This window comes from Gadus macrocephalus, chromosome 10, assembly GCF_031168955.1.
Source record: "Gadus macrocephalus chromosome 10, ASM3116895v1".
In the NCBI taxonomy this organism is placed as follows: Eukaryota; Metazoa; Chordata; class Actinopteri; order Gadiformes; family Gadidae; genus Gadus; species Gadus macrocephalus.
In genome coordinates, this window is record NC_082391.1 from 12,973,670 (window position 1) to 12,995,922 (window position 22,253).

The 22,253-nt window shown below is 45.4% G+C and overlaps 3 protein-coding genes across 3 annotated transcripts; 2 read left to right on the forward strand and 1 right to left on the reverse strand.

Annotated features, from left to right (window-relative positions):
- Nucleotides 1-4,871: 4,871 nt before the first annotated feature.
- Nucleotides 4,872-10,741, reverse strand: LOC132465709 (uncharacterized). Its single transcript, XM_060062431.1, has 6 exons — nt 10,397-10,741; nt 7,671-7,949; nt 7,165-7,455; nt 6,482-6,636; nt 6,125-6,355; nt 4,872-5,976 (listed from the first exon to the last, which is right to left on the reverse strand). The coding sequence occupies exons 1-6, from the start codon at nt 10,434-10,436 to the stop codon at nt 5,797-5,799; spliced, it is 1,176 nt and encodes a 391-aa protein (XP_059918414.1). The 5' UTR covers nt 10,437-10,741; the 3' UTR covers nt 4,872-5,796.
- A 486-nt stretch (nt 10,742-11,227) lies between these two features.
- Nucleotides 11,228-16,338, forward strand: LOC132465707 (uncharacterized). The gene is made up of 11 exons (XM_060062429.1): nt 11,228-11,348; nt 11,739-11,808; nt 12,108-12,119; nt 12,219-12,343; nt 12,449-12,584; nt 13,131-13,415; nt 13,649-13,960; nt 14,304-14,485; nt 14,588-14,689; nt 15,128-15,253; nt 15,473-16,338. The coding sequence occupies exons 2-11, from the start codon at nt 11,754-11,756 to the stop codon at nt 15,680-15,682; spliced, it is 1,545 nt and encodes a 514-aa protein (XP_059918412.1). The 5' UTR covers nt 11,228-11,348; nt 11,739-11,753; the 3' UTR covers nt 15,683-16,338.
- Nucleotides 16,339-16,494: 156 nt separating this feature from the next.
- On the forward strand, nt 16,495-21,933 carry prpf19 (pre-mRNA processing factor 19). The gene is made up of 16 exons (XM_060062430.1): nt 16,495-16,740; nt 16,886-17,035; nt 17,160-17,236; nt 17,347-17,488; nt 17,596-17,669; nt 17,764-17,829; nt 18,104-18,145; nt 18,234-18,308; nt 18,723-18,798; nt 18,909-19,018; nt 19,854-20,009; nt 20,097-20,166; nt 20,264-20,437; nt 20,594-20,676; nt 20,909-21,014; nt 21,109-21,933. The coding sequence occupies exons 1-16, from the start codon at nt 16,722-16,724 to the stop codon at nt 21,204-21,206; spliced, it is 1,518 nt and encodes a 505-aa protein (XP_059918413.1). The 5' UTR covers nt 16,495-16,721; the 3' UTR covers nt 21,207-21,933.
- The last annotated feature ends 320 nt before the right edge of the window (nt 21,934-22,253 follow it).

Consider the following 22,253-nt stretch of genomic DNA (forward strand, 5'->3'; position numbering starts at 1 on the left):
AGTAGAGATGGGGTCTGATTCCCATGAAGGTCGAGGGTGCACTACCCAGATAAGTAACAGAGCGAGGGACAGAGGGACTGAAAGACATGTTTTTTATTTATATAAACATACAACATAGTATGACTAGTAATAATAATAATAATACATTTAATTTAGAGGCGCCTTTCAAGACACCCAAGGTCACCTTACAGAGCATATAGTCATCATTCAAAACTATGTAAAACAGACTAGGAATAAAAGGAAAACAGAGGTTAAACATGAAGAAGAAGAATAATTAATAACACTCAAAGACGCCTAAAGTGAAGGGGGGACCTCACTAACCACCACCAATATGTAGCACCCACTTCGGTGAGACTAGTATGTATGTATGTATTATGTATGTATTAATAGTATGACTAGTCCTCACAGCCACATGTACTGTAAGCACAGACAACACATTTGAGGCTATACGAGGCAAAAGCGGTTACAAATATCACATCAGAAAAAGAGAAAATACACTGAATTGAAACACTTTACACTTACACTTGTTTGATAACATAAGGCTTTGGACTCCAGTTTAAATAAGGCACCACAAGATACCAAACAAGGTAGAGAGTTTAACTGTAGCTTAAACAAGTCAAAGGCCACCTGTGAATGGCAGTGAATCTATTTTATTGTACGGTTTACATACAATTGAACCAAACCCCTGCATTTTATATGGCATTTTCAACACAAAGAAACTGACATGATAAAGGTTAGTTACCCGGGAAAGATCTAGAAACGAAAAAATAACATACGATTTCAGATCGTATTTTTCTAATACAAAAACAGCTGTGTTCAGGTCCAAAAAAGCCTTTAAACTGATTGTTTTCCTATTGTCTTCCGATTGCAAAGGCCCCTCGCCAGTTATAAAACAAAGTAAAGAAGAGGTAGAGGAAAAACAACAAGGCAGAGAGAGAATCGCGTGGCGTTGAGTTAAGGATGTAACAGGCTTGAGTTTGGAAGGATATAAATATAGGGTCGCTACATAGTATATCAATCAATACACTTGTCCATCACAAGAAATGTAAAGATTTGCACGTCACATAGCCAGTGCGTTTACATGCAGAGTCATTATCGGGTAAATAAAAGAATAAGACCTCAACAGGACTTTTAAAATGCATGTTAAAGGCACCCAGTGCAACTGTCGAGGCAAAAATAAACATTCAATTTCTAGTCTTTTTTGCACGTAGTATATTTCAATAACTCCCTACCATTACATATCGACATTCAAGGAGCGAAGATGAGACGTCGTTGTGTGGTGAGAACTGATAGAAAATCGTAAACAAAAACAATGGGCGACATCTTCTTTATTTATTGCAATCTCACAAAAATAAACAGGAATCCAGTCGGCAATCCTCGGAACAAGACCGATGAGTCCCGAACGCATCCGGAGATTCTAAAATGTGATCCTGTCACTGGTTCTGTTTGCCAATGCGCGAATTGTTTTCTAAGTGTGTACATACTTTACGATACGCACCCACATTCAAATTTTGTACCATTTTGTACCGTTTTGTACCGTTTTGTGCTGCTTTTTCTGCGCCCGTGGTTTTCTCATTTCGGTAAGGATGGCACATCGTCCTCCCCGAGCAACAAAGCAGAAAGCCCTGGAGGGTTTTCACCTGATGGAGGAAGATTCCAGCAACGAGGTATGTAGAAAAGTTTTGTTTTCTAACTTTTGCGTGGACCGTAACGTTATGTGTCATCGATCACCGGTCTCACTTAGTATTCTCTAATAGATATGAGTAGATAAAGTAGATTACTTACCTGTCAACCACCTTCAGTTCCGATTTGATACGTTTTCCCATTTGTATAAGTTTGTTTTCATGGAAGTACCGATTTGATGAATTTTGCGTCCAGCAAGCCATTTTTTGGGGGGGATTTATAGCATCTACCGTGGAAAATAGAAGCCAGGCGGCAATTTACCCGCCGATATTCCCTAAAGTCTACGCTTCGAACCTAATGTAAACAACAGTGGAGTTTAGCATTTCAATGACCCTGTCACCTTTCTCGGTCGAGTGCTAATTATGGAAGATCTGAACCACACCAATATAAAAACAAGAGAATGCATATTGCCCTTTATCCGACCGCCAAACTTAGTAACTAGAGATGAAAACCTATAAACATGATAATCAATTATTAGGCCCGATTTACATTACTGTTCTACACATCGTACAGCAATTTCAAAGTGTAAAGCGGGCCTTACTTTTCATCTTGAATCATTCTAGTACCCTTTCTCATTCATCTTTTACTGTCTGGTCTAGGACAATCTGGGGCCACAAAGGGCATTTGCCCGACACATGGCAGAGAGTGTATCATCAGGTCCGGCCACTGAACCACTTCTAGACATGGACATGTCCTCTGCGGATATGTCCTTTGAGATGGACAGTGATGAGAGTAATCTCGACAGTGCCAGAAGTGGAGGAGAAAGTGAAAGAGGAGCCAGCAGAGGAGCAAGGGGAAGAGGTGCAAGAAGTGGCGCAAGGGGACAAGGGGCAAGGAGAGGAGGAAGAAGGCAATACAACCCCCCACTAGCATCGGTGGAGGAAAGGCACAGTGGCGGGCCGTACTATTAGGCAAACCAGGCATTTGCCTGGAGCCCCAGGCCCCATAGAAGGTTTTTGGGGCCCCCAAAATGCCCCAATGCAAATATTTTGTCCCCATATTTATTATTTTTATAAAAATCTCTTCACAATAGTAGCATCGGGATGTCTAATTACTCATATTTTGACGATCTTTCCGTGTGCACCCCCCTTCAGTCTGCACTACATGGACTATTCCATGTTACGCGCATCACGCTCATCACGCGTATGCAGAAATTATGTGAAATTCAAGAGCAGCTACCGGCTCAAGAGCAGCCGTCAACGTAGTTTGCCGTCACGTTACTGCTCCTTTCATTCCAAGTGGCTCTGGCTCAGCCAGCAGCGATGCTAATGACGTGTGTCAACAAACTGACGGAGATGATGCACAACTGGTAGTGAATATTGCTCATTCTCCTTCTTCCACTTCGGTTATTGAAATTGATGACAATAACGATAACAATGACTGCGAGACACATATTCTTGTGGATGACCCAGCACTCTGGCCCAAGCTGCTGTGTCTTGGGCAGGCGCACACATATTCGAGTGGATGACCCAGCACTCTGGCCCAAGGGCCGCAGATTCACAAAAGCATACTATTACATAGTAATGAAAAATGATGAGAGGGTGAACAGGTCTTGGTTAGTCTAGTGAAAGTGCAGACCGTGTTTTTTTGCTTTTGTTGTTGCCTTTTTGGAAAACAAAAACAACTGAGTGAGGAAGGATTTAAACACTGGAATAACCTTGCAATGCATCTAATCAACCATGAAAGGTCTGAAGAGCACAGGAAAAATACTGATGGCTGGAATCAGCTATCAGTAGGTTTCCAGTAGGTCACAGCATATAGCTGCTGTGACCTACTGGAAACCCTCAGGTATATGATGACATAAGGTTAACAGTCAGTGTAATGTGTCAACATAACTAATCTTATTGTTTTGAATTCTCAATTTGTAAATAGATAATTAACATTTGCATGAAAGAAGGATAGTGACTTTTGTTCATCCCTTGTATGGAGTATCTCATTATGCGACATAAGGTACAATAGACCGGTAGATGCAGGGGCCCCTAAATTACTGTTCGCCTGGAGCCCCCAAAGGGCTAAGTTCGCCACTGGGCACAGGGTCCAGAGACTAAGGGACGGCAGAGTCAATAGAATAAAGGTGATGCTGGCTATCTTGTTGATAAAACCATGCGCTCCCAAATAGCGACGTCACGTGTTCGGAAAACTCTGAGGCTTGCCGACTGGAATCCTGGGTTATTTTTTGTAGGTTACAATAAATAAAGAAGATGTCGCCCATTGTTTTTGTTGACGATTTTCTATCAGTTCTCACCACACAACGACGTCTCATCTTCGCTCCTTGAATGTCGATATGTAATGGTAGGGAGTTATTGAAATATACTACGTGTAAAAAAGACTAGAAATTGAATGTTCATTTTTGCCTCGAAAGTTGCACTGGGTGCCTTTAACACCTTACCCGATCTACCTCGGACAGAAATCGGTACATGAACGGACAAGCGAAATCGGATAAGAACACTTATGCCGCTTTTCCACTGCATGGTACCAGCTCGACACGACTCGACTCAGCTCGCATTTTTTGCGTTTCCACCGCGAAAACATGGTATCTGGTACCTGAAGTGGCTGCTTTTTCTAGTACCGCCTTGCTCTAGGTTCCAAGCGAGCTGAGCCGATGCTAAAAGGTGACGTCGGCAGACGGCCGGCCACTGATTGGCCAGAGAGTGTGACGAAGTCACGAGAGCGACATGGCAACCATGCTGGTAACAGCCATAGCAGCGCCGCAGCCAACATATTCCGCCGCAGCCAACATATTCCAACATATTCCACATACCATCGCACCGATGTCCTCCATTGTTGTTATGTGGGTTCTGTCTATGTGTGGGTTGCGTAGGTGTTGTTTGCGTCGCGTACAAAAATACGTCACGGCCCTTTCGCGCAGCCGACCGCGGCCACGTCCAGGAGGTACTATTTGCGGTGGAAAAGGACCCGTGCTGCTACCGTGTCGAGTCGTGTCGTGTCGAGTCGAGCTACATGTGCGGTGGAAAAGCGGCACTAGATAACTCGTTCATAGTTCGGTTTCTACTTGCATGTAAACCCGCATCGTATCGCACATCGGATTTCGCGTTCTGCGCACGCTCGAGATCTTGCGTCCGGGGGACGTGAGCCAGAAGTAGAAGGAGACGGTAGTCATGTTGTAGGCGCCATTGAGTTATAAACATTCTTATTTCTTTATAAATATTTAATTATTTCTTTAGATGTTTATGGTCGTCGTCGTCAGAAAACGAGAAATGGCGATTTATTTATAAAGGTGACGCATGGTAATCTAGAACAGGAGGAAGCCGGTGTCATACCATTACCAACCCTATAAGAAGTGTATCATCATCAGCGACCGAAGTGACGGGGATATTCTCTGATATTATGAATCTTACAGACTGCGTCTTGTTCTCCGACTCTCTGCTACTTCCACAACAAAGACTCGTAGTGGGGGTTATCTCGGAGAAGGAATTAGCGGAAAGGAACTTTGGCTTTGAGTCCACGTTGAAACGCTACATGGAGGAGAAAGGGATTGTTGCCGTATGCGGGACAGCTGTCAGTACACTTCGGGTCCATGTCATTTCTCAGACGATCCATTGTTCCGATCTCTCGGTCGTATGCGGACTCCTCCGGCGGCGGAGCAGCGGGAGGAGTCCGCATACGACCGAGAGGTTTGAACAATGCAGCGTCGGAGAAATAACATGGACCTGAAGTGAACTGACAGCTGTCTACTGAAAACATCTTTCTTGAATGCCGCCTGAGTTTGTTGTTGCTTGGACGTAGAGGTCAACCGGAAGTGGCTCTATAACCGTTCGTTGAAAGGGCGGTTAGGCCAGCTAGGGTACGGATTCAGCCATGCTCCAACCATTATTTGATTCTCTAAAGGCCATGTACGTTCGGATAATTGACACGGTCCGTTCGAGTAGCAAAATCGGTATAAGGCATAATCCGATTTAGCTGTCCCATGTAAACGCACTGAGTTTCAGACAGTAACAGGTGTCAAATGCTAAGTTTACGTATTAGCTTGATAACCTCACTAATAGGTTATTCTCTGTTAGTATATACGGCACTATCTCTTTAAAAAAACTAGCTAAATATATTGTAAATCATGCAATCCCTGAACTTTGAGAATTTGACCCAATGGAGTCCTTAAAGGAAGCCGAAGTTGAGTTTGTCCGACGTGTAGACGTTCGCAGAGACGCATTCGGAGTAGAGGGGCGGCGCCAGATTCATGCCCTTCATCTCAAAGCATGGATCGGTCTCGGAGGACAGGAAGTTGCTGCCGAAGGAGCTATCCTGAGTACCAGCCTGGCTTCCTGTAGCTGGCGCCTGGGCAAAGAGAAAGCACATAAGCCGTGATTAAAATATTAATTAATTAATTAGATACAGACTTCTTTAAACCCAGAGGTAGCAGCCACTGCTGACACTATTGGTTTCTGTTGGATCAGGGTTAGGGTTAGGGCTGATCAGCGCTTACCTCGGCCGAAGGGGCAGTGAAGGGCACGGGGGGCGAGGGAACCGAGATCACTGTCTGACTTGTAGGGCTACAGGAGGCGTTGGCTGTCCGTGGATCCGCTTGAAACGCACTAACCTCCACCGCGCTTGCCGCCGGGTCGACAGGACGGTATGAATACACAGGACCACCACTTACGGACGGCGGCATGGGTTCCATGTGGTATCTCGGTGGTGGGGGCATGACACTGTACTCCTGTAAAGATGCGAGACACGTGAGCTTTCAGAAACATGCCGCAAACATCGTCTATTCCATGGGGGATGATTGACGAGAATTGGTACGCCAGGCGGCCGTGATTAATAGCGTTTAGTTTGTTTTCACCTGGAGTTGGGGAGGGTCGTCGGCGGGCTCGGTGACCTCTTCACTGCTCTTGGAGCTTTTCTTACAGCAGCACCTCTTCAGACAGAAGCAGCAAAACACCACTATGGAAACGACGCCAGACGCAAAGCCGACGTTCATCCACGTTGAGGCGGGTGCTAGGGAAGAGGTACGTGATTCTCCAAGACAGATCAACACCAAACTAATGATTTTACTTTCAAGCGAGCTTGGATTTGACGCCGTTACCAAGAAACCGAGATCTCAGGGCCGCATCATTACTTGATATAAGTTATTTTGATGCGTCAATTTTTTAAACCAAATATCCACAGAATTTGTTGGTAACAACATAGGCAAAGAAGGACAGAATCATCATGTTGGGTCTTTGCACTATACTGCAGAGACAGGCCAAATGTCTTTCCTTCCAACTGTGATAAAACCCTGTCGTGAAACTCTGAGTATTATCAAAGCTTGAAGAGAAATTGTGAAAGGGCCTTTTAATATAGTCATTTATTTGACTATTATTATTTTTATTATTTGACTCTTTTTGCAAAGTGTAAACGTTGATTGGCAGTTAAAAAGTGCTAAGCGTCGGCTAGACATTCTGGTTAACGTAATATCCAAACGGTGGGTCAGTAGTGCCCGGACGGTGGGGCCTCCTGACAGACAGGAGGTTGGGGGCCACTCACCTGCCACCTCGAGGGTCACTCTCACGGCCAGATTAGCCTGGTCATCTTGGATGCTAAAAACACCAGAATCCCACGCTTTGAGGTCATCGATTTCGAGATAATTGTACTTTTGTGTACTACGTAATTGCAGCCTCTTGTCAAAGAGGCGTAGGCTTTCATATTCTCCGTTGGAAATGACCGTTGTCTCTCCATCATCATGGTTAGTGTAGGTAACAGTGTACGACTTTAGCTCCATAGGAAATTCAAATAGTAGCTGTTCACCCTCATTTTTGGAGAAAAGGTTTTCATGATCTGAAAGCAAGACAGAAGATATTCAATTTTACAGAAGGAATGGTGAAGCTCTTTTTTGAGCTTCACCATTGACAATGACTGAATGTTTGTTGAATCACCACATGAATGCGGGGGTCCAAGAGTCATCTGTAGTAATGGGCAGGGATGACCCAGAACCCTGTGGTCCCACAACATTAAGAGTGCCCATAAAATAAATGCAGGGAAAGCACACTCACGTGACACATCGACTCTGTTGGTTTCCAAAGTGGTGTTAAATCTTGATTGTATAGTGTATTTTCCATTATCCGCTTGGGTGAGTTTTTCTATCGTGAAGTACCTGTATCCGTCATACTGACCCCGTATGGTATCAGAAGGCTTGCTGCGTGTCCACAGGGGTACTTTGCTAGATTGATAATTAACATTAGATTCAAAGTACAGGTACTCCGCACGGGATTTTAGAAAAAATCTATGGCTTTCCCCATATAACACCTTCACATTTTCTCCGCCTGAGAGTCCTGTGTAGACAAAACAACAACAACACAACTTGTCAAAATACTTCTACATTTGCCCTTGTTTAAACCTTGAGGTTTGGTCTGTGGAGACTGCCCACTGCACCGAGGTAGGCAGAGGGCTGAACAGACACTCCAAGAGAGGCTAGACCTCCATGAAGCCTACCAGTGGCATTACAATCCCCTATGTGTGTACAAGTCATTACACAGTAGGGAAACAGGATCATTTGATTCGTTTTTTCAGTGATTAACACAATGTTTTACCGGTGCATATGTGGTAGAAATTATCAAGATCACAACATGGTAGAGTCTCTTCCGCCTTCATACTCCTCGTTTGCGCAAAACATTGTACATTTGACTGTACTTGTACTCATTGAGTATAGAGCATATGTGGGCAGCTGCATCGGTTGCACGTCGATATTTACGCCATTGATTAATAATATCTTGACCATTAAATAAATGCCTTAAATAAATGCCGAATCTGTATCTCTCATAAAGAATATCGTCAGACAATGCCAAGGGATCGGTTCTGTCCCGAAAAACCCTCTGTCTCCGGAGAGACGCCTGTACGATAAGTGCACCGAGGTCCATGGGAACACCCACAAATGGTGACGCCATTATCGGAGGAGGGGCTAGGAAGCTGCGCACGCCGATATAAGTAGCCGATCTCCGGGTAGACTCGCTGAAAAGCTGCTCCCGACCAGGTTTGGTTGCGAGCGTAAGTCACCATGGTGATACAGCGACGCTTAAAGAGATCGACTTTCATGGTACAGCTAACCCAGGCTTTCAGCTCAACATACCTCGCTAACCCTCTAATCGAGCTTCGTAGTACAGGCCCCTGGATTGGGCTTCGCAGGTTTGTTTACCGGCGTTTCTATTGTTACCGGTCTTGCGTGTTCCAACAGTTTATTAGGTGTCTAATAAATCGTAGTCTCGCAAAGCCAGACCAAACTACAGCAAGTAGAATGGTCTGGAGCCACGCTACCTCGAGCCGTCTATCCGTGGGGAAACTGGGCGGGCCTGTTTTTATTTCTTTAAACCAATCACAAACGTCTAGGGCGGGGCTAAGCCCGGGAAGCAGCAGTTGTGTCCATGCAAAATAGTGCCGGGGGGGGGAATTATTTTGACGGAACTTCTTGACGTTCAGAGGCTGTCAGAAATGGCTCAATCCCAAACGCCACAAAAAACCATTAACGATGTATGTCGCCTATGTGGAGATAATTGTATAGATAAAAAGAACAAACATCGTTTGATTCTTTGTCACGATGATTTCAAGCCACCATACACTTTGGCCCTTGAGGAGCTCACGGGACCTATAAAAACGAACGACGTTTTAACATTTATATGTGGTTCTTGTAGAACACTACTAAAGAAATACCGTAGGAGCTATTGTGAAGTGGAACGGATCGGTTCATTGGTTAAATCCATGTCAAACGCTCATGCCGCTGTCAGAGTGAAACGATGCGCCAAATCCACACCAACCGGCGATAGTCGTGACCGCAAACGCATCGTCCCCGGGGAGAATCCTGCCAGACGGAGTCTCCAAGGTAATGTCAAAATAGGCTATGTTGTGGTCCTACCATTGTAATGAAATCAGATAGTCAGTAATCAGTAATTACATTATATTAAAATTAAACAAGATTGGATGTCTAGTTCCACAAACAATTTCGAAAACTTGTCTGTAGGCCTATAGCCATTTACCACCAACTGCTATTCATGTGTCTCTTTGGAAAACAATGTTATACTGTCCAGAGATGTGTCCACGGAAAGAGCCAAACATGCCAACTTTACAGCGCCGTCAAAGTCCTCTTCAAAACTCGCCATACTGCCTAGTTTTCGAGTTTGAGGGGGAGCACAATACGGTAACGCCAGCAACCGGAAGGGGAGGAGTCGCGGCCAAATCGGCCGCTAAGCAATAGACGCTGTCCACTTCCGTTCAGCCAGACTAAATAAATCGCTGTCTAATCAATGCTTCATTCACTGCCTCTTCCGTGGTTATTACAATATTATGAATAGACTGCTCTGTAAAAAAATAAATAATAATAATTATACCAGATACATTTTCAGTCGCACTACCCCGAATTCTAGGCGCATGTGCGCCCAAATTAGGCGCACTCTGGAGCCCTGCCATAGTGTTAGGAGTTGCACACGGCCACATCTCCCCCCCCCCCCCCCTCAACAATTGTTCTCTACCCCCCCGGCCCCCCCCCCCCCCGTCAACAATTTAGCGCAGGGGGCTGGTCGGGGGAATTCGGGGGGGGGGGCATCAGTACCTCTTGTATACAGGGCCCAGGATTTGGTGCCACGGCCCTGCTCAGACCTAATAAGAGCACTAGCCTAGGCGAAACGACAAAACGGTAACAATAACAAAAATATATAATTTCAGCCCATATTTTCCTTTTTAAGAGTAAAAGTAGGAAGCACTCAAGAGAATGACAATCCTTAGTACTCACCTATCACAATGCAGGCAGCAAAAAGAACCAACAGCTCCATTATCTCACTGGATTGAACTGAAAACTTCAGGAGCACACACAGCGGCGGGACGGGCGGTGCAGCCAGACAAACACGACAACCTTGTGCAGACGAGACCCACCGTGCTAGAGCACTCCGATTACAAATCCTATGTCGAAACGTAATTGATATTATCTACTGTTAGGTCGCTAAGGCTTTCGGAACATTTCAGTTAATTTTGGTTGCTGCCCATTGGTACACACAACGCCCTTGCAGTGTTTTTCTCCTTCTCTGCCCGCCGTAGGTTTGCATTATCCTGGGACTGGGAGTGCGGCCGCCCCTTACTGCCCCCTACTGGTGGTCCATGGTCAGTGACATGGACAGGCCCCTTCCCCCTTAGAACCAGGGGTTCACCCTTCATTCTCCAATATTCTTATTTTTTAAATCCATCTAAATACCGTTATCCAAATGATTAAGAGTTGATTTAGCAGTCATTCTGTCGACGATAATTGCATTGAACATTTATTCTTTTTGTGTTTGATATTTGATGAATTGTATACACATACAAACATGCTTTTTACACTTTTGGGGTTTTATCTTCATGGTTGAATGCACTTATTGTAGGAGGCTTTTGATAAAGTCGTCAGCTAAATAAATATAATGTGATAGCAGGTGATAGGTAGGCAGTAGGAACCCAGTTAAAATTTATTATTTAACAACCGATAATATGATATTAAAATGCTAATTAAAATGTTCAATGTCGAAAATATTCAGGAACAGAGAAAATATTAGTCAGGTAGAAATGTACACAATGTAAAGGTGTGTAAATGTTTGATCCTGCTGCATAGTAGAGAACACAACTATCATAACAAGCTCCGCGCATGCGCAATGAAGCCAATCCGTTGAACCACTGAGCGCTGGACATCTCACATCTCACATCATTAATTGGAGCAGGTAACTATCACTACGCTTTAACAACACGGACTTGTTGCAGCTAATTTGAGAACGAATCCATTCAAATTTGGTTAACATTTATTTTATTTTTCAGGAACGTTGCCTGATCGTTGTGGTGCTATAAAACGTGCTTGTATACTCATGTTAGCTGCATGCATGAACGGAATGCGATGTCAGGACGGTGGGCCCTCTGGTCCGGCCATCTGCTATTTATGATGATGCCATTATTACAATGCAGCCATTATTTCCTCTGAATACCGCCTAAAATGTTGTTGCATAAAACGCGAGTCCCAGCTTTTACTGCTGGCAGTATATGGTCTTCAGCAGGGAAGGGGAAGACGCTTAATATGTTTCTCGTTGTCCTCGACCATTGTGGGGCCTTGTTTATAGGCATTACAATCCACCATGCACATCCGAGTCCTTCTGATGGCCCTTTTCGCTCTGCCGCCATTATCCTCAGGTAAGCCTATAGGCCTAATCCGTATTCCCAATTAGTGTCATTCCAGTGATTTGTGGACTCAGTTGAGTCTCATTAAGGATATATCCACATAACAAGATTCCCAAGAGAATACATAATCTAAGTGTTCAGTAATATTTTTCAAATGCTGTAAAAAAAACTGTAAATTCTGTAATATGCATTTAGGTCTTTAATAAAACGCAAATATGTATTTTAAATTAAATTGGAAGGAATTGCAAAATGAATCATTAATTCTCGATTAATGAGACTAAATGCCCTTTTTTATTTTATTTTTACATCAGCTAACCAGTTGGGTAAGTAGGCTTCACACTCTTTTTGGTATAAGTAATAAGACCAACCAGATATGAAGAGTCTGTTTTGTTTATCACCATCATGTCCCCCCATCCTTACAGGTGAAGAAAGCAAGACGTTGTGTCTGGGAAATGAGTTGAGTATGCGAGTATCTTCATCCTCAAATGTGGTATACACCCCAAATTCTCCGCCTGGACCAACGAGTACAATTTTTAACGAAGGCTCGGTATGTGTAATTTCTGGTGTGCATTTGCACATTTTGATTCACAAGTTATGGCTACTTATTGTGAGGTCTTGCCAAAGGATTAAATCATGTATGATGCATGTTTAGGTGATGGATCCTCGATTTGAATGGACGACAGACAGAAATTTGCTCCTGAAAGAGGTGACATTCGGTGACGAGGGAAACTACAACATCACGCATCCTCACGGTATACCCTTCCAGACGGTTCATCTGACTGTCTCAGGTACACCTGTCCCACCACCTCTTGTCCTAATTGCATGTCTTTTCCTTTGTTGTTAATTCAGCATTCATAAATTAATGATTACCAAGTCTCTTTAAGGCTGGTTGCATAGGGTTTGTTTTTTCACTTTGCAGGGTATAAGATAGATGTGATTATTGGAAAAATCATAATCACGATTATTTTGGTCAATATTATATTTTTATATATTTGAGTTTGAAAACATCTTGTATTTATTCAGCATTACTCTCAGATATTATTTCTTTATAACTGAGAACTTTGAAATTTCACCTTTAAAAAATTACACAAAATGGTCAAAAAGAATGTTCCAATCTAAAATGATATACAGATATGTATCCAGCTGTTCTGCCCTTTTTATAAAACATAAAAAAATTATCAATTATGATCAATTATGTTATTTTATTTTGTGATCGTTTGACGCTAAAAACGAAATCGCGATCAAAATTACGATTAATCGCCCAGCCCTAGTATAAGATGGTCTCGCCTTGGCCAGACCCAAGCCTTTTCTCGGCCTTTGCCCTCCTCCTCTAGAATGTCTACGATCCTACCAAGTGAACTATGGGGAGAACTTCCAGCACAGAATCCCAGACAGTGGCTACCTGCTCGAGTTCTCTCCCATGGGCTCCCCTCCCGAGGCCCGACCTGTGCTGTTGTGGAACCGGACGGACCCAGGAGTGAGCCAAGGAGGTCGGGGGCACATGCAGTACCACAGGGCGCTGTGGCTGGTTCGGCGGGTGACCCCTGCGGACCAGGGCCTGTACACCATGAGAAGTAAGGCCGGAAGTCTGATGTCCCACAGCCGACTCATCGTCCAAGGTCAGCAAAGCTTAGAACCCACAAAAACACCTTCAATCATTTAACGGGTGCATCTTTCTCTTTAAAACACGGCTCATGCTTGTCATTTTATTCCTTCCTGTTTTTTTCTCCTCACACCCCTTCGCATTTGTCATCCCTTCTCTACCCCCCCCCCCCCCCCCTCCCCCATGCCTCACTTTCCCTTTTTTCTTCCTCCTCCTCCTCCCTGATTCTTGACGCACATCGACACGCAGGCCACACCTCCAACGTCACCCGCTTCACCAAAGAGTTTGTTAACCTTCCCCTGTTTGTCCCAGCGCATAACGCCACACTGACCTTTACCCCCACCCGGTCCCCCGACGACCCCCGGCCCCACAGGGACCCGGTGCAGCTGGTGCGCCACGGCCTGGTGGTGGGCATCGACGCCGACTTCCAGAACCGCGTGTCGGTGTACGGGTCGGACGACGAGGTGGTCATCACAGGGCTGAGCCCCAAGCACACCGGGGTGTATGACATCAGAGATCGAGAAGGCAACCTGGTGTCCTCCACCAGTTTGTATGTGATCGGTGAGTACCCGCCCCAGACACTGTCAAGCACTGAGGAAACAACTGGCCAGTGGCTCACCACAGCAGCAGGCTGAGTGGCGCCGCGGGAACAGCTTTGCGGTGCGACCGAGCCAGCTTGAGGTTTGAGTGTGGCAAGAGCTGTGAACAAAAGCAAACAAACGCATTCCACATGAAAAAACACGTCCAAGTAGGCAGAGTGGAAAACTGTGCTCCTCGTACGAAACAAGTCTTCTGAAGGTCGAGACGAGTGACGATGGTGCTGAAGAACTGTTAGTCTGGTGGCGTCCGTCCGTGCATGCTTGGTTCGCATCGCTCATCCCTCTGGTCTGTCTTTCACCACCAGAGAAAATGACGAAGCTGCGTGCGATAATGAAGTCCTTCGTCATCCCTACTGGGATGATCCTTCTGCTGGCCAGTCTCTTCCTGTCAATCAAGCATTACCCCAACTGTTGGCTGTCAAAGGTCATTAACTGCCTGATTGGTAAAAACAGCTCTCCCTCCAACCCCCCAAGGATCAATGTCCAGGTGAGGCCCCATCTTCAGTCCGCGTCTAGGACCGGTTGTTTAGCGCCTGTTTGCCTGCACGGGGCAGTCTCTGATGGTCTCTCTATCGGCGGTTGCCTGCAGGATTACAGCCCTGACGTCCATCAGCCCTTGGGATCGTACACCCAGCCACAGCAGGCTGGGACCCCAAGGAAGTGGAGCCCCCAAGCCAGCCCTGCTCTTACGGTACCCAGAGCGCTAAAGCACTGTCTGTAGGCCGGCCCCTGGGGTGATGGCGTGTTTCACCAGTACTGCTGTGATTCAGATTGAAGAAATGTGGATTATATTTAGGTCAAGAATAGCCTAACCTAAATATACAGTACCACTAATTGTGGTATTTTAATATTGTTTAACAGTTTTGCAATATTGTTCGCAAAATGATTGTTGCAGGAAGGTTTTTGTATCTGCTTGTACAGTAGGAATTGTGAATGCAAACCTTTTATGAGATAAATGGTACTTCTTGAAGCAGTGTTGATCACAATTAAACTAAGGTATTAATGGTCATTATAAATGTGTAACCACGAAATTGAAATCCAACGTGTTGGATATTTAGACAGACTCCTGTATCTCAATGGGCAACTTTATTAGAAGAATCATGTGTTGTTGGTGTGTGCCCGGTTCCAGAATCGTACTCCACTAGCAGTGGCCGTTGCAACCCCGTTGTATCCAAGCAACGGCAGAGGAGATAACCAGGGGGGGACCGGCTTCCCGGGACACACGGCCTCTCACCCTGCTCCAACCAGCATCGGAGTAAGAACACAACTCCATTGTTTTGTGTGTTTATTTTAGCATACTAATCTGTAACCTGCCGGCTCTTTACTTGTGCATACATATCACTTCCATGTTATGATTGATTGACTTTACCGATCTATCTACAAATCCATAGCATTTAACCCCATTCCACTCATGTTGAATGGGGCCAACTGCCTAATTATAAATAAAACCAACAATATTATTCCGTCCTTGCAGGCCTCCTTTGCTTCAGAGCGAAATAACTCCTTCTCGGTGCTTTGGGCGTCGGACTGCCTCCACTCCTCTGAAGACTGCGTTCAGTTCCAGAGCAAGAGGGACAAGGACAGGGGGGGCAAAGGGAAGGCAGACTTCTCTGCGCTCCCGCTGGACCGGGACAATACCGCAGACTCCACTGTTTACACCTCAGACAAGCTGAACTTCCTCTAGGGAAGCATCAGGGAAGAAGGCCATTCGCGAGGAGCATGATGCACCTATACGCTCTTCTAGAATGCTCCGAGTTCCACGTGCTGTTACGGTCGACGGCTAATTGTGCCTTTTGAAATCCTTCAAACTTTAAACATTTCCAGTGTCCTTTTTCTGATTAATTTTGTTTAATGGTCTGCTTTCAGCTGCTCAGGTTGTTAACATAAAGGGACTATTGATAATGGTACACTTTTCTTTTTGATTTAGTCCGCTATAGCAAAACCTCTCCGGTCTACCTCACTGCCCTCTGCTCCAACGTGAATGGTTGGAGCTTTGCTTACTGTTTTGTCTGTGTTGTGTGTGCTGACAAATTGTATTACTTTTGTACTTGTGCTAGTATAGATGACTGAAAACTTGTACAAATAAACACCCCAGAAAATGCCCCCAAAGAAACTTTTGTAAAGATGTAGCTAATATGAAACCGTTTGTATTTATTTATTTATTTATTTATTTTTACCCTTCAAAAACGTTTTGTTTGTGCAATATTTGCATATATCATACATGTATTAATGGACTGTCTACATAACATTATAACACAATCCTTGACTAAAGAATTTCATTGCCAGCGACTGCTCTGTAATTGTTGTGCATATGACAATAAAACCATCTTGAATCTTTAATCTTGTTTAACATTCTGTTATGAAATACCATTACTCTTAAAAGCTTCATCACAATGCTCAAGCAAGTCAGACCTTTAAATAAAATGTTTTGACCATGTGCCTTCTTGATCCTGCCCCTCTGCTGGTCTACAATGCAGTCTTCACAAACCTTGTCTCATCGACGCTAGGTGGCGTTAGAGCAACCTCATGCGCTACACGTCGCACCCGAAGAACACTCGACCACCATAGTTATCCCAGCATGCAGTGGGTTTTGTAGCGGCAATGAAAAGACAGCGTGCTACTTCTAACTTCTGCACAACAAAGTAGTTAATAGTTAGAATAAACACCAATATACACACAAAGCATATATTTCTAGGAACGGGCTACACATTTACATTTGGAAGATGTCTTTGGTTTGCGCAAGTAAGTGGAAGCATTGATTATGTTCATTCAATGTAGCTTCGGGGAAGCTAACATGCTAATTCGGCTAGGTCAGCCGCCACGCATTACAGTGATGCTCGTAGAGTCGAGCTCTTATGATTATTAACACTCTGCTGCCGCTCCGCAGTCTCAAACGAGGTCCCGGAGCACCCCTGCGTCTCCCCCGTGTCGAACCAGGTGTTCGAGCGGAGGCTGATCGAGAAATACATCGCAGAGAATGGGACCGACCCGATGAATGGGCAACCCCTCTCGGAGGAACAGCTAATAGATATCAAAGGTAAGGCGCCGAGATGACACGTCTGTCTCACGTTGAGTGGTGGCGGTGCACGTTCTTAACGGTTTAAGGCTGATCATTGGATGGTATTGCACAACTTATGTCAACTCATTTTTTGTACCAAAAGTATCGCACCCTATCCGGCCGAAGGCGCCATCATCAACAAGTATCCCTGCCATTCTCAAGTCCCTCCAGGATGAGTGGGTGAGTGGAAGTCCTGTGTTGGTTTCGACGTTGTCTATTTTCCATCGAGGCCTGCATTTCCTGGTTCTAACCCATTTCTCCGTGACACCCGACCCGTCGCTCCATCCCAGGACGCTGTGATGCTGCACAGTTTCACCCTGAGGCAGCAGCTGCAGACCACCAGACAGGAGCTGTCCCACGCTCTGTACCAGCATGACGCCGCCTGCAGAGTCATCGCTCGCCTCACCAAGGAGGTCACCGCCGCTCGAGAGGGTACGGGGATTCTGATGTTCTTCAGCACTATCGAACAGACTGCTTCACGAGACTGTTGTTTCGTACTCGGAACAGTTCACTCATGTGTTTGTTTTGTTTGTTCACAGCTCTGGCCACGCTCAAACCTCAAGCTGGATTGGTCGCACCGCAAGCTGTTCCCGCCTCTCAGCCTGCTGCTGTGGTGAGTTACTGGCCGGTTGCTTCCCCAGTGATGGACAAACCAGTCAGTATGCTTGTGGTTTTGTTTTGTGTCTTACTGTACTCCTGTCCCACAGGGGGCCGGTGGAGAGCCTATGGAGATCAGTGAACAGGTCGGAATGACCCCCGAGATCATCCAGAAGGTGAGCGTCATCAACATGACTGAAATTAGAGAATTAGAATAATAGGTCTTCATTCAAATACTGTGTAATCTATTGATGAGCATTGATGTTCATAAATTGGTTCGTTAGGTGGATGTTCCACCGAACATCCAAATATAGTAATGGAAGTTGTAACTATTTTTCCATGGTGTTGCTTCCACTACTGTTGTTGTTTTTTTGGTTTTAAATGATGAATGCATTTAACAGCAATTTCGATGTCTGAACAACATTCTTGCCTGCTCTTTGTTTCCGTCAGCTCCAAGACAAAGCCACTGTCCTCACCACCGAGAGAAAGAAGGTATGTCAACAATACACCTATTTACATCAGGGATTGATCGTTCTGTGCACACAGTGGTGTTATACATTTACCCTTCTCTTGTTTCCAGAGAGGAAAGACCGTGCCAGAGGAGCTGGTCCGGGCTGAGGATCTGAGTAAATACCGCCAAGTGGCCTCACACGCTGTGAGTACTGCCTCATTCAGAGCTCCAACTCCCTCATGGTGGGCGGTAGGGCTGCTCCATCATGGGAAAAATCATAATCACGAATGTTTGGTCAATATTGAAATCACGATTATTCAAACGATTATCTTTGAGTTTGAAAACATGATGTATTGATTCAGCATGTCTCTCCCAAAAAACACTTTGTAACTGAGAACTTTTGAAATTTCTCCTTCAAAAAAATACAATATTTTTTTAATAGAAATGTATTAAATCTTAAGTAATGAACAGATATGTATCCAGCTGTTCTATGTGATCGTTTGACGCTAAAATCGAAATCGCGATCAAAATCTGATTACTCGCCCGGAGTGGGCAGCATCTACTGTAGTGTTTGGATTTTTTTCTCGTCCAGTCATGTATTGATCTCTCTTCTCTCAGGGTCTGCACAGTGCCAGCGTTCCTGGAATCCTGGCTCTGGACCTGTGTCCTTCTGACACCAACAAAGTGCTGACTGGTAAGTGGGTCGGCCCACTTTCCATCCACCCCCCCCCCCCTGCCCAGTATTGGTTTGTCCCATGCAACGGACCAACCTGTGGTTTGTTTTGTTTTGTGGTCGGCCCCCAGGTGGCGCCGATAAGAACGTTGTGGTGTTTGACAAGAGCGAGGAGCAGATCGTGGCCACGCTGAAGGGTCACACCAAGAAGGTCACGTCGGTCATCTACCACCCGTCCCAGGTAAACACCCACACGCCTCCCACCCCAGGGACGAGAGAACACGTATTTGATGCCGTTATCGGACCCCCCTTATTTGGTTGGCTCTGTCACACCAAATTTTTACCGGGTGCCAAATTTGTACCGGGTACGTAATCTGTTGTCCGTTGCCAGGCAACGGACAACAGATTACTTAAGGGGTTGTCCGTTGCCTGGCAGGTTTCAATCGCGCTCATGTTGCCGAAGACGAATTAATATAATACAGATAACGGATCGCTAGATAACACTTGTTTTTACTTTATATTTGTGTTGCATTTAATTGTTTAATCGAATTTAGCTAGTAAACTGAGTGTTTAAAGTGTATCATAATAGAGAATAGATTATAGGTAATAGATAGATACTAGATAGATAGATGGGTAGATAGGTGAGCAGGCATTTACTAACTGGTAAATGTTTTGTATTATTATTATTCACGTTATCCCCATAACATTTAGCGATTACTGTGTAAGGAAATAGATAAATACAATGCAATACAATACAAATATAAAGTTAGGAACGCTAATAAATGTAATTTGTAAAATAATTGTTACCTGTCTTGTCAAGCTCAATGAACGAGTTTGCGAATGTTCTTGAACCTTCCCACGTCATTCGACGCGATCGTCCGTTGCCAGGCAACGTTCGACGCGATCGTCTGTTGCCAGGCAGGTTTGGAATGGATTACGTAAGGATGACGTACCCGGTACAAATTTGGCAGCCGGTACAAATTTGGTGTGACAGCTCCTGTCAAACTCTTGTGTAGTCCACTACTTATGCTCTTGGTGAATCACTTGTCCATTCGTTTTCCCCCTCCCCCTTACAGGATGTGGTGTTCTCAGCATCTCCCGACAGCACCATCCGCGTGTGGTCGGTCACCGGGGGCAACTGCGTCCAGGTGGTCCGTGCCCACGAGGCGGCCGTGACCGGTCTGTCCCTCCACGCTACCGGGGACTACCTGCTCAGCTCCTCGGAGGATCAGGCACGTGGCCAACTTGGTCTAGTGATGGCTCTCGTCGTGTGAGGGTACAGTCTCCCTGTTTTACTCACGCTCGTCTTCTTCCTGCAGTACTGGGCCTTCTCCGACGTCCAGACCGGCCGAGTCCTCACCAAGGTCACGGACGAGAGTGCCGGTGTTGGTAAGCGATGGACTCCCGGCGTGCGACTGGCGACTCTGACCGCAGAAGCTCTGGGTCCGTCTTAAGCTGTTCCCTCTTATTCCCCTCCCGCCTCCAGCCCTGACCTGCGCCCAGTTCCATCCCGACGGTCTCATCTTTGGAACCGGCACGGCGGACTCCCAGATCAAGATCTGGGATCTGAAGGAGCGCACCAACGTGGCCAACTTCCCCGGCCACTCCGGCCCCGTCACCTCCATCGCCTTCTCCGAGAACGGATACTACCTGGCCACAGGTGAGCCTTAGGCCCTAGGGTTCAGGACCTCTGCGTGAGATGGGTTCCACAGATCACTCCATGTCTTTGTCTGTTAAATGTGTATCCCTAACCCTTGAGGTGCAGCAGGTAAGGAATTCCAGTGCTCTGAACTCTGTCTGCGTCTTCTCTCTCCAGGTGCTCAGGATAGCTCTGTGAAGCTGTGGGATCTGAGGAAGCTGAAGAATTTCAAGACCATTGCTCTGGATAACAACTATGAGGTGCGCGTGTGTGTGTGTGTGTGGCTACGGATGCTTTGTCAGGATTGCAGTATGAGCGCCGTAAAGGAATGTCAACGTTTTCTTACGTTTTGAAGAAGGATCAAATGCTCATGTTTTTGGTTTATATTACAATAGTCAGTTTTCTCGCCGATGTCGGTTTAAACCGCAGTGAGGAATACAGCCATAAGAAATCCCGTGGGCTACTTGAACAACCCTCTGTGTGTGTTTTCAGGTGAAGTCCCTGGTGTTCGACCAGAGTGGAACCTACCTGGCGGTGGGAGGCACAGACATCCGTGTGTACATCTGCAAACAGTGGTCCGAGGTGCTCAACTTCTCCGGTAAGGGTCTCCGCAAAAACAACTATCATCCGTCCATCCGTACCTAAAACTCTTTCTATGAACCAACCCTGATTAATGTTTGGTCCCCTTTCAGACCACACGGGCCTTGTGACCGGGGTGGCCTTCGGGGAGAACGCCCGCTTCCTGACCTCCGCGGGAATGGACAGAAGCTTGAAGTTCTACAGCTTGTAGAGGGGTCCTACTGGATGGATGTGAAAGGGCTTTGGCACGGGAGTGATGGCTGGGGTCGTAACACGAGTTCAGAGCCTGAGAGGCTGGCCACTGGTATAGCTTAGTCGTATGACGTTTAGTGAAAGGATGACGAATGATTCTACGGTGGCGTCTCTACCGGATACTGTCCAGCAGAGGTGTCCAAGACCTCTTGACAAATGCCCTTGCGCTTGGTACCACAACGTGGTTGGTATGGTTCGTTTTTTGGGGGAGGGGGGGTTGTCTTGTTTATTGTTGAAATGTTCTTTCTGGTATTATTACATTTAGTGCGAAGGCCAGAGTATTGTTTCTTTGAAATTTGCCATCAATGATAAATTCACTGTAGTAATCTTTCTTTTTATGGTGTCCCCGAGCTATTTTTAATGCAGCTCCATTCTGTTAACGATATGCTGTGGAGAATTGTATTCCAGCACTCTTTGCTCTGTTATGTAGTCTCCAGGACATGTAAGCCAACACAATATCTGTAGTAATGTATGCCCAGTGAAGTATGAACAAGTGTGTTAGATTTCCTGCCTTCATATCATGTTTCCATGATAAATGATGACTATAACTCACCCATATCTCTGCAGTGGTTAAGCAATGACCCTCCATTACTTTTTTTTCTTTTGTCCTCTTGTATATTTCATGACTGTTTTATCTGTTGCATTTCTGTCCTTTTACACCAAAATAAAAGATTTTTGTAATGCTATTGGGTCCTTTTACATAGCAATTTAATTGTCACAAGTTCAGCCATGTTTATGATGACTTTCGGTTCCAACGTGAACAGTTCAAATCGCTTTACGAATAGGTCGTTCAGATACCAGTGTTACAAGGGTAGTTTATAAGCGAAGCAAATCCTCATCTCTCTATTATGGCTGTTTGTTAACCTGGTACGAATGGTGTTTTAGTATGACTAGGCAAATGGGCATTCAGCTCTATTTCGTATTAAACATGCACCTTGCCAACAGGAAGAAGATTGAACGGCATAAGTCATTTCCGTAAAACCAATACCAAACAACCCTTGATGCA

Bases quoted from the DNA above. Each gene is read 5' to 3' on its own strand.
- prpf19 (XM_060062430.1), top strand. The intron at 17,237-17,346 runs GTGAGTGGAAGT...GCTCCATCCCAG, and splicing joins AGTCCCTCCAGGATGAGTGG to GACGCTGTGATGCTGCACAG. The intron at 18,799-18,908 runs GTAAGTGGGTCG...GTCGGCCCCCAG, and splicing joins CACCAACAAAGTGCTGACTG to GTGGCGCCGATAAGAACGTT.
- LOC132465707 (XM_060062429.1), top strand. From the start codon at position 11,754: ATGCACATCCGAGTCCTTCTGATGGCCCTTTTCGCTCTGCCGCCATTA. The intron at 12,344-12,448 runs GTATGTGTAATT...ATGCATGTTTAG, and splicing joins CAATTTTTAACGAAGGCTCG to GTGATGGATCCTCGATTTGA. The intron at 14,690-15,127 runs GTACCCAGAGCG...GCCCGGTTCCAG, and splicing joins AAGCCAGCCCTGCTCTTACG to AATCGTACTCCACTAGCAGT.
- LOC132465709 (XM_060062431.1), bottom strand. From the start codon at position 10,436: ATGGAGCTGTTGGTTCTTTTTGCTGCCTGCATTGTGATAG. The intron at 7,950-10,396 runs GTGAGTACTAAG...TTGTCTACACAG, and splicing joins TGCTGCCTGCATTGTGATAG to GACTCTCAGGCGGAGAAAAT. The intron at 7,456-7,670 runs GTGAGTGTGCTT...TCTTGCTTTCAG, and splicing joins CAACAGAGTCGATGTGTCAC to ATCATGAAAACCTTTTCTCC.